The sequence below is a fragment of the Taeniopygia guttata genome, chromosome 5, assembly GCF_048771995.1.
Source record: "Taeniopygia guttata chromosome 5, bTaeGut7.mat, whole genome shotgun sequence".
NCBI lineage: Eukaryota > Metazoa > Chordata > Aves > Passeriformes > Estrildidae > Taeniopygia > Taeniopygia guttata.
The window spans coordinates 11430688-11446230 of record NC_133030.1 but is presented as its reverse complement, the minus strand read 5'-3'; the positions used below and the strand labels follow the sequence as shown (position 1 = coordinate 11446230).

The window sequence follows — 15543 nt, the reverse complement described above, 5'->3', positions numbered from 1 at the left end:
GGAATGCAGGGCTGGGAGCATCCTGAGGGATCCATGGGTCAGGGTTTGAGGGATGAGGATCTTTATCCCAAGGTGGGGTTTGGAGCTGGGGGATAAATGGATCGGGTTTTGAAGCACAAGGCTCTCTGTCCTGAAGTGGATTTTAGGGCTGGGAGCATCCTGAGGGATCCATGGGTCAGGTTGGAGCCAGGAGGCAGAGTGTGGGTGAGCTCTTTATTGAGGAGGAAGGCTCCAGCATGGGTGGCTGCACATCCAAGGAGCTCCAAGCACAGGGAGAGGCTCCTCCGGCCGCCCCGGCAAGGCAGAGCCCTGTGTCCCCCCACCCCGAGAGGGACACGGCCCCTCCGGCCGCTCCGTGCCACCGAGGAGGGGCTGCTTGTCACAGCGGCCACCGACTGTCACCCGAGTGGGGGAGGAGGAGGAGCGAGGGGACCTCGGTGCTGGGAGGGCAGCGGGGAGCACGGCGGGTGGGCTCCACTCCTCCAGGGACACATGGGATGTCCTCGGGGCTCCAGGAATCAGGGCTTGGCCGGCGTCTCTCCCATGGATCATCCGGGCAGGGGGACAGGAGGGGGAAAGGCCACCTGTGACAGGGAGGAAGATGAGGGGACACTCAGGAAGGGGAAAGGCCACCTGTGACAGGGAGGAAGATGAGGGGACGCTCAGGAAGGGGACGTGGCTCCCAGTGCTGTCACCATCTCCATCCCTCCCCAGCGTGGCCACCTGGGGACACTCAGGGTGAATCCAACCCTGGCGAGGCCCGAACCTGCTCCCTGGGATTGGGATGTACCGGGGACCCCCTGTGCCACCCCCAGCCCTGTCCCTGTCACCTGGAGGGCAGCGGGTGGGGGGCTCAGGCGAAGATGCTCCAGATGCTGGATGCCAGGATGATGGCAAGGATGATGCAGCACAACATGATCATGATCTTCTTCTGCTCGGGGAGACAGGGAATGTGAGGCAGGGACAGGGGGGAGGACAGGGGATAAGAATGGGGCTGGGGAGGGGGGGCAAGGAACAGGGAGGAGGACAACAAGGATAGGGGCTGGGCAGCGGGGAGAAAGGACAGATAGGGCAAGGGACAAGGACAGGGGCTGGGGAGGGTGCAGGGAAGGTGTCAGGGCAGGTGTGAGCTGGTTCTGTGTGGCACAGGGAGGTGACAGTGCCAGCGTGCCCTGGGACAGGTGACCAAACACCGTGACTTACCCAAAAACTTGGTGGGGGGGACAGTCTGGACAGGGCACGGGAGTTGGGGGTGTCCCCAGACCCGCGCTTCTTCCTCGTGTCCTACAGCACCGGGAAACGGGGCCGGTCCGGCCCCCAAATCCCCGGGCACCGGGAGCCGAGCCGGAGCCGTGCCGGCGGCTTTGGGTGTTCCCGGTGCCAGCACGGAGAGGAGGCGAGGGCGGGATCAGCGGGATTTTATTACAACGGGAGCTAAACATCCACGAGCAACACATCCTCCCGCCCGGACAGCAAAGCCAAGAGGGGACGGGGACCCCGACAGCTCCGTCTGTCACAGCACGGTGACAACAAACCACGCTGGTGCCACCAAACCCCGTGTCCTGTCCCTATTCCCGCCCTCATCCCACCGGGATGCCCGCGCGGGTGAGCGTCCGGCCCTCGGATTTGTGTCCTTGTCACCCCTCGCTGGGGCTGAGGCACGAGTAGCCGCGTCCCCACGGGCGGACAGAATTCCGTGGGGACATGAGGGGCAGATCCCAGGGACCGGCAGGACGGGCGGGGAAGGCGGCGGTGCTGGAACCCGCGGCGGGAACCGGGACACGGAGGGCTGGGAGCAGCAGGTCCGGGAGGAGCAGGGACAGGAGGGGTCCAGGATCAGCGCCGGGGAGGTGACATCGCTGGGATGGTCGGGAGCGTCTGGAGGAGGGAAAGGGGAGCTGGAGGCATCGGAAGGGGACAGGGACTGCAGCAGGAAGGAGGGAGCGGGAATGGCAGGGATGGATGTGGGCAAGAGACAAAATCCAGAGCCTGGAGCAACGCAGACCCCCAAAGAACACAGACCCTTAAGCACTGCAAAGCCCCAAAAATGCAGACTCCGAACAGCACAGACCCCAGAGCACCAGAGACTCCTGAACATCACAGATGCCTGAGCACTGCAGACCCCCAAAAACCACGGATCCCAGAGCACCAGAGACCCCAAGCATTGCAGACCCCCAAGTGCTGCAGACCCTCATAGAACACCCCCACTACCACAGACCCGAGATTGCCAAACCCAGAACAGAGCCAACAGCCCCAAATCCCAAAGCACTGGAGCCCCCAGGGCTCTGTGTCCCCACAGTGGGGGTCCCCGGACCCCCAACACTTACAGACCCCCGCCCCAGGGGCTATTTCATGTTCAGCCCCACTGAGAGTCCAATGATGAGGGCAACTGTCCCCAGCAAGAGCACGGCCACTGCCACCAAAGTCAGCAGCTTCTGGGGGAACAGGGGTGAGTCGGGGGTGGTGTCACCTGTCCTGTGGCAGGGGGGGGACACCGAGGGGCCCTGAAGAGCCAGAGGTGCTGCAGAGCCCTGGGGATGGGGCAGGAGGGGCTGAATCCTCACCAGCTCAGCTCACCTGAGGGTGGGAGGGGGCTCAGGGGTGGCAGTGGGACAGAGAGGGACAGAGAGGGACATAGCTGCCAACCTCCCATGGGGTCACTGGGGGGCGGTGGGAGTTGTTGGGGTCAGCTGGGGGAGATGAGGGGTGGTGGAGTGGGACAGGAGGTGACTGAGGGAAATAAGGGGATCTCAGGGCTGCTGGAGGATATGGGGAGGTGCTGGGAACACTGTGAAGGCACAATGAGGGCCAGAGGAGACAACACTAGGGTACCTCTGGGATGCTGGGGGCTACACAGGGGACATTGAGGGGTGCAGTGGGACACTGGGGGCTATGGAGGGGCCACGGGGCCGTCGGTCTGTCTCACCCTCCTGGCCTCACTTTGGTACTTCACAGCCTTTTTGGTGTCAGCCACGGCCCGTTCCACGAATCCCACAGACTGGTCCATGTTGTTCTCTATGCGGTCGATCATGGCTCCCTACGGAGCACCCAGGGGACACAGAGAGAGGGGGGGACACTGAGAGCACCCCAGGGTGCTGGCACCCACCCACCCGGCACACCTGGCCCCAGCACCGGATCGTCTCCGTGCTCTGCTCCACGTGCTCAGCTCTGCGTTATCCAGCAGCCCACCTGGGGGAGAAGGGACAGGGTTGGTGGTGACACAGTGACACAGCCCCACAGCACGTGGCACGCCCGCACACGCAGTACTCACCCATCCCCGGGGCACCCAGCAGCTCCTCGTGTGGCATGGGGGACAGAGAGGGGCTGAGAGAGGGGACGGCACCACCGCAGGGTGGGGACACTCCTGTGTCCCCTCCAGGCCACCACGGGGTGCTGGGTGGCTCCATGGGAACATGTGCAGTGGTCACCACCCCAGCCCATATCGCTCCATGCCTGGATCCCCCTGTGCAGGTCCCTGGGACACTCCATGGTCCTGTGCAGGTCCCTGTGACCCCTCACTTGGGTCCCTGCTTGTCCCTGGTCACCCTATGCTCATCCCTGTGACCCTGTGCCCAAATCCCTCATGTCCATGTCCCCATACACAGGGCATCCCTGTGACCCCATTGCCAGGTTCCTGCTTGTCCCCATGCTCAGGTCCCTGTTCACACTGCCCACAGGTCCCTGCTCATCCCCGTGACCCCATACCCAGGTCCTTGCCTGTTCCCGTGTCCCCACGGCCAGGTCCCTGCGTGTCCCCGTACCTGATTCTCCACCAGCATGGCGATGTCCACAAACATGTCATGGAGCTCCTTGATGCTGCTCTCCAGGCGCACAATGTCCTTGTGCCGCCCCTCGATCTCGCTCAGCGCCTGCTTCGAGATCTGCGAGTCCATGATCTGCAGGGACAGGGACACGTTGTGGGGGGGATGATGTGACACACTGGCTCTGTGACACACCCCCGTGTCCCCTGGTGTCCCCCACGTCAGGGCTCACCCCCGAGGTGAAGATGGAGGGGTTCCCACTCTCCAGCATCTCCTCCAGCTCCTCGTCCGTCGTGTTCTTGCCGGCTGCGGGCACATGGGGAGAGGTGGGAACAGCCCCCGCAAAGCCGGGAATAAGGGGCGGGGTCTGTATGGTTTGGCTCCTCCCACTTAACCAAATTTGGTCAAATGGGAGGGGCATGTGTGAGTTGGCTCCTCCCACTGTTTGGAGGAGGTGGGATTTGGGGCTGGGTCACGCACTGATTTCCAGCTGGCGCTGGATCCGGCCCTTGCTGCGCTCCCGGAAATCCACCTGCGCCTCGTTGTACTTGGTCATGACGTCCACGAACTTGCGGGACAGGACCGAGTGCTGCGGACAGGGACAGGGATGTGAGGATGGGGACAGGGACTTTGGGATGGGGATGCCACAGGGTCGGTGGCCGCTGTGACACTGAGGGACTGGAACTGGTCCTGGGGACATGGAACACCCCTGGCATGGCATATCCCCATGGGCCATTTTCACAGGGGACAGGAGCAAGGACAGAGATGTGACACAGGGGACAAGCTGAGGTGCTGGGGGTGGGGATGGGAATTTAGATCAGTGACACTCTGGCATGTTCCTGGTCCCAGGATGAACATGCTGGGAGTGGGGACAGTGGCATGAGAGCCAGGGGACCCCGGATGTAGCATGTCCCAGCACAGGGCGACAGGACAGAGGGACACAAAGCCTGGGATCACAGGGTGCTGTTTGGGATAGAATTGGGAGACTTGGGGCTCCTGGACATGCCACATGCCCAGCCCGTGGGGTACAAGGTGGGACCTGGGGACACTGGCTGTGGGCCGGAGCTCACCTGGGACTTGCGTATCCGGAGGTCGGCCGAGGATCGTGCCTCGTCCTGCTCGATGTTCCTCTCCATACCTGGAGAGAGACAGACCTCAACCCACCAGGAACCTTTCCCACTGCCAGCCCCCATGATCCAGAGTCCCATGGGGACCAGGACACCCGTGACACGACGGTGGGGACAGGGCCACTCACTCTTCAGCTTGTTACGGACGCTGTTGGCCATTTTCTTGATCTCTGCCGTCAGCTGCTCCAGGTCATCTTTGGTCTCTGTGGGATCACGGGTGTGAGCCACCCTGGGAATGTCCCCAGGGAGGGTCCCCGTGACTGAGGGAGGCCCTGGGGACACTGTGACAGCACTCACTCTGCTCTGGGATGGGGGCTGAGAGGATGATGCTGTAGAGCTTCTTGGCTTCCTCCACGTTCTCTGAGATCTTGTCGATGTTCTGCCGGGTCTCCTCAATCTGGGCACCCCCGGGAGGATTTTGGGGGGTTAGGAGGCAGCCCTACACCCCCCAGCCCTGCCCCCAGCCCTCCCTCACCTCTGAGAAGAACTCATCCATGAAGGCCGTGTTGTCCACAGCGATCTCCAGCTCCTCCTCATCGTCAGCATCCTGCTTCTGCTGGGACACGGCGCTCAGGGGGGACCCCCTGCCCTGCCAGCACCCCCCAGGGCCCCCCACGGGTGACAGGGACACGGGGGGAGTAGCCATGGGGGATGTGGTGGCACAGGGGGGGACATCTGCAGCGGGGGAGAGCAGGGGGGGCCGAGCCCAGCTCACATCTGGCCACACGTGGCTGGAATTAAGGGATTGCTGGGCTTGGCCAGAGGGAGGGAACGGGGACAGCGATGGGATGGGGACGGGATGGGGTTTATGTCCCAAACCATGGCCCCATGGCAGGCCTGGGGCAGCCCTGGGGGGCACGAAGGTGGCTGCTGCCCCTCACCCTGGTGTCGTGTCCAGGCCCCCACCCCTGTGTTCCCAAATCCAGCCCTTCCCAAAACTCAGCCTCAGCACTTCTGCCTCCCCTCACCCCCTCAGCTCCACCAGCACCCCAGGGGTGTTGTTGGGGTGTCCTGAGGATAGGGACAGACCCCAGGCTGGGACCCCCAACCCCCTCCTCCTGCTGCTGGAGTAAAAATAAAATTAATCCCTTCACTCCCCCCGAGGGCTTTATCTGATGGCTCCATAATCCCAGTAAATCCCTGCCAAGCCTCCCTGCCATGCCTAGGGGCCCGGCCGGGAGCTGGGGGCCTGCTGGGACCCCCACGGTCCCCGGGGAGCAGGGGGAGCCCCCCAGGAGCGGGGGGAAGAGGGGCCCCACGCGGAGCGGGAAAAGGGAGAAGGAAGCGGCGCTGGTGGCGGGAACATGGGGAAGTGTGGGGTGCAGAATGGGGTGTGGGCACCCCAAATCCACCGTCCCCCCCGCGGGACGGACACCCCCCATAGGCCGGGGGGCTGCTGTCCCCTCATCACACCCCACAGCATGAGGGGATTGGACTCGGCTGGAGGGGGGTCACGTCACCCCAAAACACCCACCGTGCCCCCAAACCGCACGGGGATGACTCCCCCCGGTCCCTCCCATCTGTCACCCCCGTTGGACGGAGCTCAGGGTCCCCCACCTGCTGTGGGGTGACCCCCATGACACCCCACGCCCAGCGGGGTGGGTCTCGGCGCCATGCATCCCGTGGCGTCCCCACCCTCCATGGACTGGGGTGTCCCCGAGACCCCAGCCCACCGTGGGATGGGGTCTGAGTCCCCCCATCCCCGTGACACCCCCACGCACCGTGGGGTGGCATTTCAGTGACATCAACCCCGTGATGTCCCCATCCACCACAAACTCGGTTTTTGGGGTCCCCTCTCCCCGTGATGCCCCTGCCCACCATGGGGTGGGGTCTCAGGGACCCCCATCCCAGTGTCACCCTTTTCCTGAGGGGCCCCCTGGGGGTGTCCCCCGTCCCCTCCCCACGCCGGGGGTCCCTCACCGCCTTGAGCTGCTCCAGCCGGTCCTTCATGGTGCCCCCAAAGGCTGGGGGGGCGCGGGGGGGTCCCCGTCCTCGCCCAGCGCAGGGATGGGCGATGTCACCCTCGGTCCTCGCCGCTCGGCCAGGCCTCCCTCCTACATCCAGGCGAGGTGGCGGGTGGCCCTGTCCCCTGTGCCTGTCGCCAAGGCCGGGGCTGTCCCTGCGCTAATCCCCAGTGACGGGCGCGGGGAAGGCGCCGAGGGGAGGGACGCGGTGGAGCCGCCCCTTCACCTGGGACACGCGGGGACACCGGACCCGCCGCAGGCGGCAGCTGGGGGTGGCCCCCGGCACCCCGGGAGGTGACAGGGGTGGGGGAGGATGTGGGTTTGGAGGCCATGAGGAAGCTGATCCCCCTCGGGGGTCACACGGTGAGGACGTGTCACCCCCTGCCACGTGCGGCTGCAGCGGGAGCACGGCTGGGGACAGGGAACACGGCCGGGGGGACACAGCTGGGGACACAGGGGGCGTGGATGTGGGTCACAGCTGGGGACGTGGCTGGGGGCGGGGGGACAAGTCTGTGGATAGGGGTCACATCTGGGGACGCAGCTGGGGGCAGGACACAGCTGTGGGCTCAAGACACGGCTGGAGGACGCGGCTGGAGACGGGACATGAGCAGGTATAGGGGACAGCTTGAGGACATGGCTGCAGTTAGGGGACACACTGAGGGTCGTGACTGGGGACAGGGGGAGACACGGCTGGGGACGAGGGACACGGGTGGGGGCATGCCTGCGGATGGGACAGGGCTGGGCGGGCGGTGCTGGGGCTGTGGATGGGGTGATATTGGCTATGGCCGGGGTGACACCGGGGGGTCACGGCTGCGGGCGGGGACGCACGGGTGTCAGCGGGAGAAAAAGGGACGCTACTCCTTTAAGAAATATAGAAATGGGGCGTGGTCTATGGTGGGCGTGGTCTGAGTTGGCCCCGCCCCGCGCCGGCGGGTGGGACGCGGGGCGGTGGCGGGGATGACGTCATGCGGCTGCGCCCGCGGCGGCGCATGCGCGGCGGGGCGCGGGGCCTGGCGGGGCGGCGCGGGGCCTGCGGGCGGGGGGCGCCGGCGCCGCCATGTTCCGGTACCCGGTGAGCGGGGAGGGGCCGGGGGGGCGGGCGGGGCCCCGCGGGGCTGCGGGAGAACCGGGGCGGCACGGCACCGGGGCGGTGTAACGGGGTGGGGGGGGTGTAACGGGCTGGGGCGGGGGAAGTGAAATGAGTTGGGGAGGGCGGCCGCTGATGGGGTGTGAGTGGGCTCCGGGCTGGCAGGAGGAGTCTGGGGGCGCTGAGCACCTGCAAGGGGCTGGGGGAGCTACAACGGGAGGGGTCACGCTGTAGGGCTGCAGGGGTCACTGCAGGGGAGATGTGACGGCTTGGGGGAGTCCCTGCATGGCAGTAATGGTTGGGGGCATCGCCAGGGGTGGGTGATGAGGCTGGGGGGTATCGCTGCCTAGGGGAGTGTGTTGTGTAGGTGTGATGGGCTGCGGGGTCATCACGGAGGTGCAGTGGGGCTGACCCCGTTCCCGGCTGTCCCAGTCCCTGGAGGACTGCCCGCTGGACGAGGATGAAGATGCCTTCCAGGCCCTGGGGGAGGAGGATGAAGACATCGACCAGTTCAACGATGACACCTTCGGGGCCGGGGCCGTCGGTGAGACCCGGGGTGTCACCCCCAGCCCTCCCTGACCCCACAGATGCCCCCGGCCCGCATACCTCACCCTGTGCCCCCTCGCAGACGATGACTGGCAGGAGGCTCACGAGCGGCTGGCGGAGCTGGAGGACAAGGCCGGCTCGAGCCGGGAGCCGGACGGTCCCGTTGGGAACGACGGGGACGTGCTGGGCGATCCCGAGGACGCGCTGGCCGAGCGGCTCACCCGCCTCGTCATCGACAGCGAGCTGGAGGACCCAGCCATCATGCAGGCCGTGCACACCAGGGATCCCCCACAGGTGGGAGCGGGCTGGGGGAGCTGGGGGGCCGTGGGGGTGGATCCTGCAGCACCGTCCTGACTCTCCCTGTGCTCTGCAGCAGCCTGGAGGGCTGAATTCCAGCATCTGGGACAGTTCAGCCATGCTGCGGCGCATCCGGGGGCCGCTCCTCGCTCAGGTAGGGTGCTGGGGGCAGGGGGCTCTTCCCTGCTGATCCCAAATGCCTGTGGCAGCCAGCTGGGTGGGATAGACTGCTCCTGGGATAGTGGAGTGTCCTATTTCCCTCTGCTGCATCCATGCCTTGTGGGGGACCCTCATAGCTGTCCCCTTCTGTCCACCCTCAGACCCTGGAGGGCTGGGATGATGGAGCTTTGCTGTTCTGGGATGCCTGGTGATGTCTAAGGGATTTCAGGGCTCTCAGCAGGATTTGGGAATGTTCATGCCTGGAGGCAGAGGATTTTTGTGTTGTGGTTTCATTAAGAGTCAGGCTTTGAAGTGCTGCGTGTCCAACCCTCTCCCAACCCTTCCCTGGCTCTGCCGGGCTGGGAGGTGACCCAGGGTTCCCGCCCCACGCCCTGTTATCCCAAACGGGGTGCTCTTGGCAGTCACGTGTGCTCTGGGAATGCCCAGCCTCGTGCAGAGATCCCAGGGAAGCGCAGTGGGATGTGGGGAGCTGGTAGGAGGAAGGGGGGACACTGACCCTCCTCCGTGTGCCAGCCTGTGACTCCGGGGGGTGTCCCGCCCGTTCTCCTGCAGGAGATGCCGTCGGTGTCCGTGCTGGATTATGCCCTGCCCCAGAGGCCGCCGCAGGCTCGGGATGAGGAGCGGGATCCATCGGAGCGGGCGCTGCCCCGGCGCTCCTCCTCCCCCATCATCGGGAGCCCCCCGGTCCGGGCCATTCCCATCGGCACCCCCCCCAAACAGGCCGCCATCCCAAACTTCAACCAGCAGGTATCCGTCTCCTCACTTCCCAACTTCCCGCTGCTCCCAAGGGTGCAGGCTGCTTCCCAGGGGGAGTGACTGTGCCACTTGCCTCCTCCCAGATCCTGTGTCCCAAGCCTGTCCACATCCGAGCTACCATGCAGCAGCGCTATCCCGCTCCCTATGGAGAGAGGATGTCCCCCAACCAGCTCTGCAATGTTCCGGTATCCAGCTTTCCCTCCTCCATCTTTTTGGGAATTGATGACCAACCCTCACAAAACCTCCCTGTGTTCCTGTGCCTCATCCCCACCCCATGGAGCTTGGCTTTCCTGGGGTTTGTCCCATCTGCCAGTCATGGTCTGTGACTGGGGTCCCTTTTCCCAACTCTTTCCCCAGAATTCCTCCCTCCTGGGCCACCCGTTCCCCCACAGCGTCTCTCCCGTTCTCACACACCTGCAGAGAGCCCAGCTGCTCGGAGGAGCCCAGGTAAAGCTCCTTCCCGTGCTTTATCCCACCGTTCTCTCTGCATGGCTCCGGGACCTGGCACTCCATGGCTCTTGCTGGCCATCCCAGATCCTTTTCCCGCCTGGCTGACTCCAGGTGTCCTCTCTGCCCCTCCAGGCCGGCCGAATGTCCCCCAGCCAGTTTGCCCGGGTGTCCGGGCTGGTGGGGAGCCCACTGCCCTCCGTAAATCCCAAGCTGCTCCAGGGCAGAGTTGGGCAGATGATGTCCCCGGCCGGAGGGTTCCGTGCCTTTTTCGGGGCTCCCCCCGCCCCGCCCCCCTCACAGCTGCCGCACCCTCCGGGCCCTGGATCCCACCTGCAGAACCTGAGGTCGGTGCTGTCCCTGTCCCGGCATCCCAGCCGCTCCCTGCATCCCTCCCTGACCGTTCCCACTCTCCCCAGGCCGCAGCCCCAGATGTTCCGGCCGGACACGACCCATTTGCACCCCCAGCACCGCCGGCTCCTGCACCAGCGGCAGCAGAACCGCAAGTGAGTGCGGGGACAGGACGGGGCCGCGCGGCACGGGGACGTGTCCTGCTTCCGGGGTCACCTGTCCCCCCTCTCTGTCCCTTCCTGTAGCTCCGGTGTGCTCACGGGTGCCCTTCTTCTCCTGCCAGCCAGCACCGGAGCCTCAACGGCTCCGGGGGGGACCGAGGGGGCCACCGGAGCAGCCATCAGGAGCAGATCCGTAAGGATCCCTATGCCAACCTCATGCTGCAGCGGGAAAAGGACTGGGTGTCCAAGATCCAGATGATGCAGCTGCAGAGCACTGATCCCTACCTGGATGATTATTATTATCAGGTACTCAGGAGCAGCATCTTCCCCCTGTCCATTGGATATCAGGTGGGAAGGGGATGTCAGTCCAGGGAGAACTGCAATGGGTTGTTTTCCTCCCTGGAAGAGGAAGGCGGTGGGACAGGGTGGGATCAGTGTCCCTGGGAAGAGCTGGCTCCTTCTTGGGCAAGATTTCCAGGAGTGAGGAGATGTTGGGATAGACTGGTTTCATAGGTCTGGGATAACAGGAGAGCAGCTCCTCTCCATCAGAAGCATGGCAGAGCCAGGATAAAACCCCTGGAATGAGACAAGGGAGATGCTAAATGGAAAACTCAAGACAGATCCTTGTCAGGGAAAGGCTGACTTTAGTCTGACTGGGAATGGTGGTGATGAACCCTGTGGGAATCCAAGCAGTACAGTGGAGAAGGTGGGCAGGAAGGGATCCTGGAGCAATCCTGCTTTCTTCCAGTTCAGGAATAGGGAATGTCACAGACAGTGCTGGGAAAAGCCAGACTTGGAGCAGATGGAGCAAGGTGGACTATTTGAGAGAGAGAAATGTCTGGGAGAGAGAGATATGCCTGGGATGGACATTGGGGGACTGAATGGGGTGGGAGAGCTATGGCTCCTCTCCTGAGCTGGCAGTTTTTTTGGGATCTGTGGGTGAGCTGGTCCCAGTAGAGAAGAGGAACTGGTGCAGGATGTGAGTCAGCAAAGCTCTGCCATTGCAAAACAGGGTGGGTGGGGTGGGGAGACCCCAGCACGGTGCCAGTGGAGCAAGGCAGGCTAAGTGGGATGTGCTGGGAACCTCACAAGGAGAGTGGATTTGTCATTGTCCTTAGAGAGAGCTGAGGAGTAACCTCAGTCTCTGACATCCTGAGGGATGGGAGAGGAGGATGGACTCAACTGTGGCTTAAAAGATGATGTTGAGAAGAGGATGGAGCTGAGGAGAGGCAGATGGCCAATGGTTTTTTGGGAGAAGCCTCTCAACATTTCCTCTCCCTGCCTCAGAATTACTTCCAGAAGCTGGAGAAGTTGGCAGCAGCCGAGGAAGTGCACGGTGACGGTCCCAAGAAGGAGCGCACTAAACTCATCACCCCTCAGGTGGCCAAGCTGGAGCACACCTACAAGCCAGGTAAAGCCCTCCAGCAGCCCCAGGGCTCCTGTTATCCAGGGATTGAGGGGGCTCATCCCTCGGCTCCCCTGCTCCCTCCTTCCTGCAGTGCAGTTCGAGGGCTCGCTGGGAAAGCTCACCGTATCCAGCGTCAACAACCCCCGGAAGATGATCGACGCCGTGGTGACATCCCGCAGCGAGGATGATGTGAGTTCCTGGCCTTCCTCCCTTCCAACACAACCCTGTGGCTGCTTCCCACAGCCCTGATTCCCTCTTCCCTCCCTGCCAGGAGACGAAGGAGAAGCAGGTTAGGGATAAGAGGCGGCAGACGCTCGTCACCATCGAGAAGGTGAGTTTAAGGGGGATCGTCCCGACCCTCAGACGTCCATTGTGGGATAAAAAGTGGGCCAAGCCAACCCATTCTATGGTTCCCTGAGTGATCCATGCTTCCTGCAGACGTACAGCCTCCTCCTGGATGTGGAGGACTATGAGCGCCGCTACCTCCTGAGCCTGGAAGGGGAGCGGCCAGCGCTGATGGGAGAGAGGAAGCAGAAGATCTGTGACATGTACGACAATCTTAGGGGGAAGGCTCCTGGGCAGGACAGGTGAGTGGGATTTAGGAGCTCCATCACTCTGGGACCGCTGAAACCAGTTTTCCGTGGATCTGTGTGACTCTTGCAGGGGGTTGAAGTAACTTTTTGTTTAGCCATTTACCCTCACTGTTGTTACAAAGTTACACCTTCCATCCCCTCCCGCTGGCAGAGTTGAGGATGTCATTGCTGTGTGGTTTTCCCCTCCTCAAGGATGTTTTTTGAAGCACAGGTGTGTTTTACACCTGGTGCTGGGGCAGATGCAGCCATGGGATAACCCTGGGATGCTCCCAGGTGAGGGTTGACATGCTTCTCCCTCCTTCCTCAGGCCGAGCGATGACCACTTCATGCAGATCATGTGCATCCGGAAAGGAAAGCGCCTGGTGGCCCGGATCCTTCCCTTCCTGGCTCCAGAGCAAGCGGCCGACGTGCTCATGGCCACGGCCAGGAACCTGCCCTTCCTCATCAAGAAGGATGCTCAGGATGAGGTGAGACTCCAGAGGCTGGGAGGGCTCCGTGTGTCTTCAGGGTGGCAGGTCCTGCCTTTACTGGGAAGGGTGCCAGTGGTTTGGATGGGGCTGTATAGGAGAAGCTGTTTGCAATTCCAGCCAGGCACTGGGAAAAGTGAGGAGCTCCTAACTGTGTTCCTTTCTCCACAGGTGCTTCCCTGCCTCTTGAGGCCCTTTTCCCACGTCCTCTACCACCTTCCCTTGGGAACAGTCACCAGCCTTGTGCAGCAGCTCACGAACCTACCTCAGAGCGCCGCCGCTCCCACCAACCTGCACCTCACTGCTGTGCTCCAAAACAAGGTGCTCCTCATTCCCACCCCTTCCCAGCCTTGGGAATTGCTCCAGCAGCCTCTCAGCATGACAGAGGTGTTCCCCTCGCTAATTAACGAGGGTGCCTGGCACATTAATTAACGGTCTGAAGTGGCCCCAGGCTCTGCTTCAGCCTGGCAGCAGCTTCTGGGTCAGTCCCGCTGCGCTCCATGCTCCAGTCTTGGGATTTGGGGTGGGAATGTTGCTCCAGTAAATCCCTCCTGGGCTGGGAGTGGTCTGTGGTCTCTACTGCCTCTTCCTCCTGCAAAGGCAGCCAGAGATCTTCCTGCTGGTGCCAGCATTCCAGGAGGGTTGGGAAGTGTTGGGGATTCTCCAGTTCTGTCAAGGAATGCTGGGAGCTGACTGAAGCCCTCCCTGTCCCCACAGTTTGGTCTGTCCCTGCTGTATCTGGTCCTGAGCCGAGGGGAGGAATTGCAGAGCTCGGACAGGAACACAGAGCTAATGCAGGACAACCAATGGTAAGTCCCTGTGCCAGGCTGGGATGCTCCTGCCTGGAATGTCACCACATTCCCAGTCCCTTGGGGTGGAAAAGGCAACCTCCAGGCTCCCGGAACCCCCACGCCTCTCACTGCTCCCTCCTCCTCCTGTTTTTCCGGCAGGACGGAGCTGATGCTGATGGTGACCCGGGAGCTCCTGCGGATCCCTCAGGGAGCCTTGGCAAAGCCCGTGTCCATCCCCTCCAACCTGATCTCCCTCTTCTCTCGCTACGTTGACCAGCAGAAGCTGAACCTGCTGGAGACGAAATTGCAGTGAGTGCCAACCCTCTTTTCCCATGGGAATGTGGCCCTGTCCCACCAGGGGACTGGGAGAAGGGGGAAACCAGAGGTGGGGTTCAGCTGCAGAAGGAATGGAGTGGGGAAGAGCAGCTTGAGGAGAGGGGAATCGCTGCCTCCCTCTGATCCCACCACCGATGTTCCCTGGTTCCAGCTTAGTGCAGGGGATCCGGTAGATCTCCGTGGCTCCTCGCCACCACTGGAATGTTCCAGAGGAAGGATGGAAGGAAGGAAGGATGGATGGATGGAGGGCACACGGTTCACCCCACACCTCCCCCGACGCCCGGCCTGGCACATGGGGCACATCTGCCCCCCAGTCCCTGGATGAGCAGGAAGAGGGGGATGTTTGGCTGCTCCCCCCTTTCCCACAAAATGCTGCCTTTCCCTGCTGCTCCCAATTTCCCCCAACTCCCTTTGCACCCCCAAAAACTGCTGCTTCCCCCCCAAACACACACACACGCACACACACTACTGAGGATCCCGGGGAGTGGGGATCCCCTCACTCTACATCCATGGCCAGGGGTTCTCCGCTCGTTCCCTGCTCCTTCTCTCCAGCCTTTCCCACAAGCACTGAGCTCCACTTCCTGCCCTTCCCCACACTTCACACACCTGATTCGCACACTCACCTCGTCTTCCCAAAATTCGGCTCCTTCCCTCCCCCCGGGATCAGCCCAGCGGCTCGGGGGTGGGGTGGGCACAGCCGGATCTCTGTCCCCTCCGGATCAGATCCGGGTGGCTTCAGCTGTGCTGCTCCTCGGGAAGGTGGTGGTGGTGGTTGGGGGATAATTTTACTTTTCTTTTTTTTTTTTTTTTTTTTTTTTTGCTTTTGAAAAGAAAAAAAAAATAAAAACCATGAGATTTGCACATGTAGGGATTTTACACCCCGGAATTCCTCCTGGCATTAACCAGCCCCCTCCTCTGCTCCCAGCCCTTCCTTTCCCTGTTCTTTTTCTCTGACAGATCAAGTGGGAAGTTCATTTATTATTCTTTTTTTTTTTTTTCCCCTGATTTTTTGTTTTGTTTTTTTTTTCCCTTTTTTGCTTTTTTTCTTAATTTCATTTGCTTGCAGTAATTTTTTTTTGTTGTTTTTTTTTTTCCTTCCCTGTCCCTCTCAATTTTTTGGTTCTGGTTAATGAGAATAAAGTTTCTAAATTTACATTTTTATAGGGTATTGTAAATAAAGATGAATTGTATACGGCTGCCAGCCTGGCCTCTCCTTCTCTGTTCGTGTCCCCGCTCTGTCCCTTCGGGGGTCTGGAACCCGCGACCCCCGG

General features: G+C 62.2%; 2 protein-coding genes across 5 annotated transcripts; one reads left to right on the top strand and one right to left on the bottom strand.

Annotated features, from left to right (window-relative positions):
- Nucleotides 1-199: 199 nt before the first annotated feature.
- STX3 (syntaxin 3) lies at nucleotides 200-7216 on the bottom strand. Of its 3 annotated transcripts, none has more exons than XM_030273560.4 (11): nucleotides 6809-7212; nucleotides 5364-5441; nucleotides 5186-5285; nucleotides 5017-5091; nucleotides 4832-4899; nucleotides 4242-4350; nucleotides 3994-4067; nucleotides 3762-3896; nucleotides 2927-3037; nucleotides 831-931; nucleotides 200-584 (listed from the first exon to the last, which is right to left on the bottom strand). In XM_030273560.4, the coding sequence occupies exons 1-10, from the start codon at nucleotides 6836-6838 to the stop codon at nucleotides 854-856; spliced, it is 858 nt and encodes a 285-aa protein (XP_030129420.1). In that variant the 5' UTR covers nucleotides 6839-7212; the 3' UTR covers nucleotides 200-584; nucleotides 831-853. The 3 variants fall into 3 exon arrangements, with proteins under 3 accessions (XP_030129420.1, XP_072785650.1, XP_030129419.1); XM_030273559.4 differs by lacking the exons at nucleotides 200-584; nucleotides 831-931 and adding exons at nucleotides 1744-1878; nucleotides 2328-2435 and having other exon boundaries at nucleotides 6809-7216; XM_072929549.1 differs by lacking the exons at nucleotides 200-584; nucleotides 831-931 and adding an exon at nucleotides 1699-1878 and having other exon boundaries at nucleotides 6809-7214.
- Nucleotides 7217-7792: 576 nt separating this feature from the next.
- On the top strand, nucleotides 7793-15473 carry PATL1 (PAT1 homolog 1, processing body mRNA decay factor). Of its 2 annotated transcripts, none has more exons than XM_030273557.4 (19): nucleotides 7793-7924; nucleotides 8372-8483; nucleotides 8568-8779; nucleotides 8862-8936; nucleotides 9515-9709; nucleotides 9802-9903; nucleotides 10076-10165; nucleotides 10301-10512; nucleotides 10585-10671; nucleotides 10800-10983; nucleotides 11965-12088; nucleotides 12177-12274; nucleotides 12357-12416; nucleotides 12524-12672; nucleotides 12986-13145; nucleotides 13317-13466; nucleotides 13863-13954; nucleotides 14096-14245; nucleotides 14424-15473. In XM_030273557.4, the coding sequence occupies exons 1-19, from the start codon at nucleotides 7910-7912 to the stop codon at nucleotides 14443-14445; spliced, it is 2289 nt and encodes a 762-aa protein (XP_030129417.3). In that variant the 5' UTR covers nucleotides 7793-7909; the 3' UTR covers nucleotides 14446-15473. The 2 variants fall into 2 exon arrangements, with proteins under 2 accessions (XP_030129417.3, XP_030129416.3); XM_030273556.4 differs by having other exon boundaries at nucleotides 8859-8936.
- Nucleotides 15474-15543: the final 70 nt, after the last annotated feature.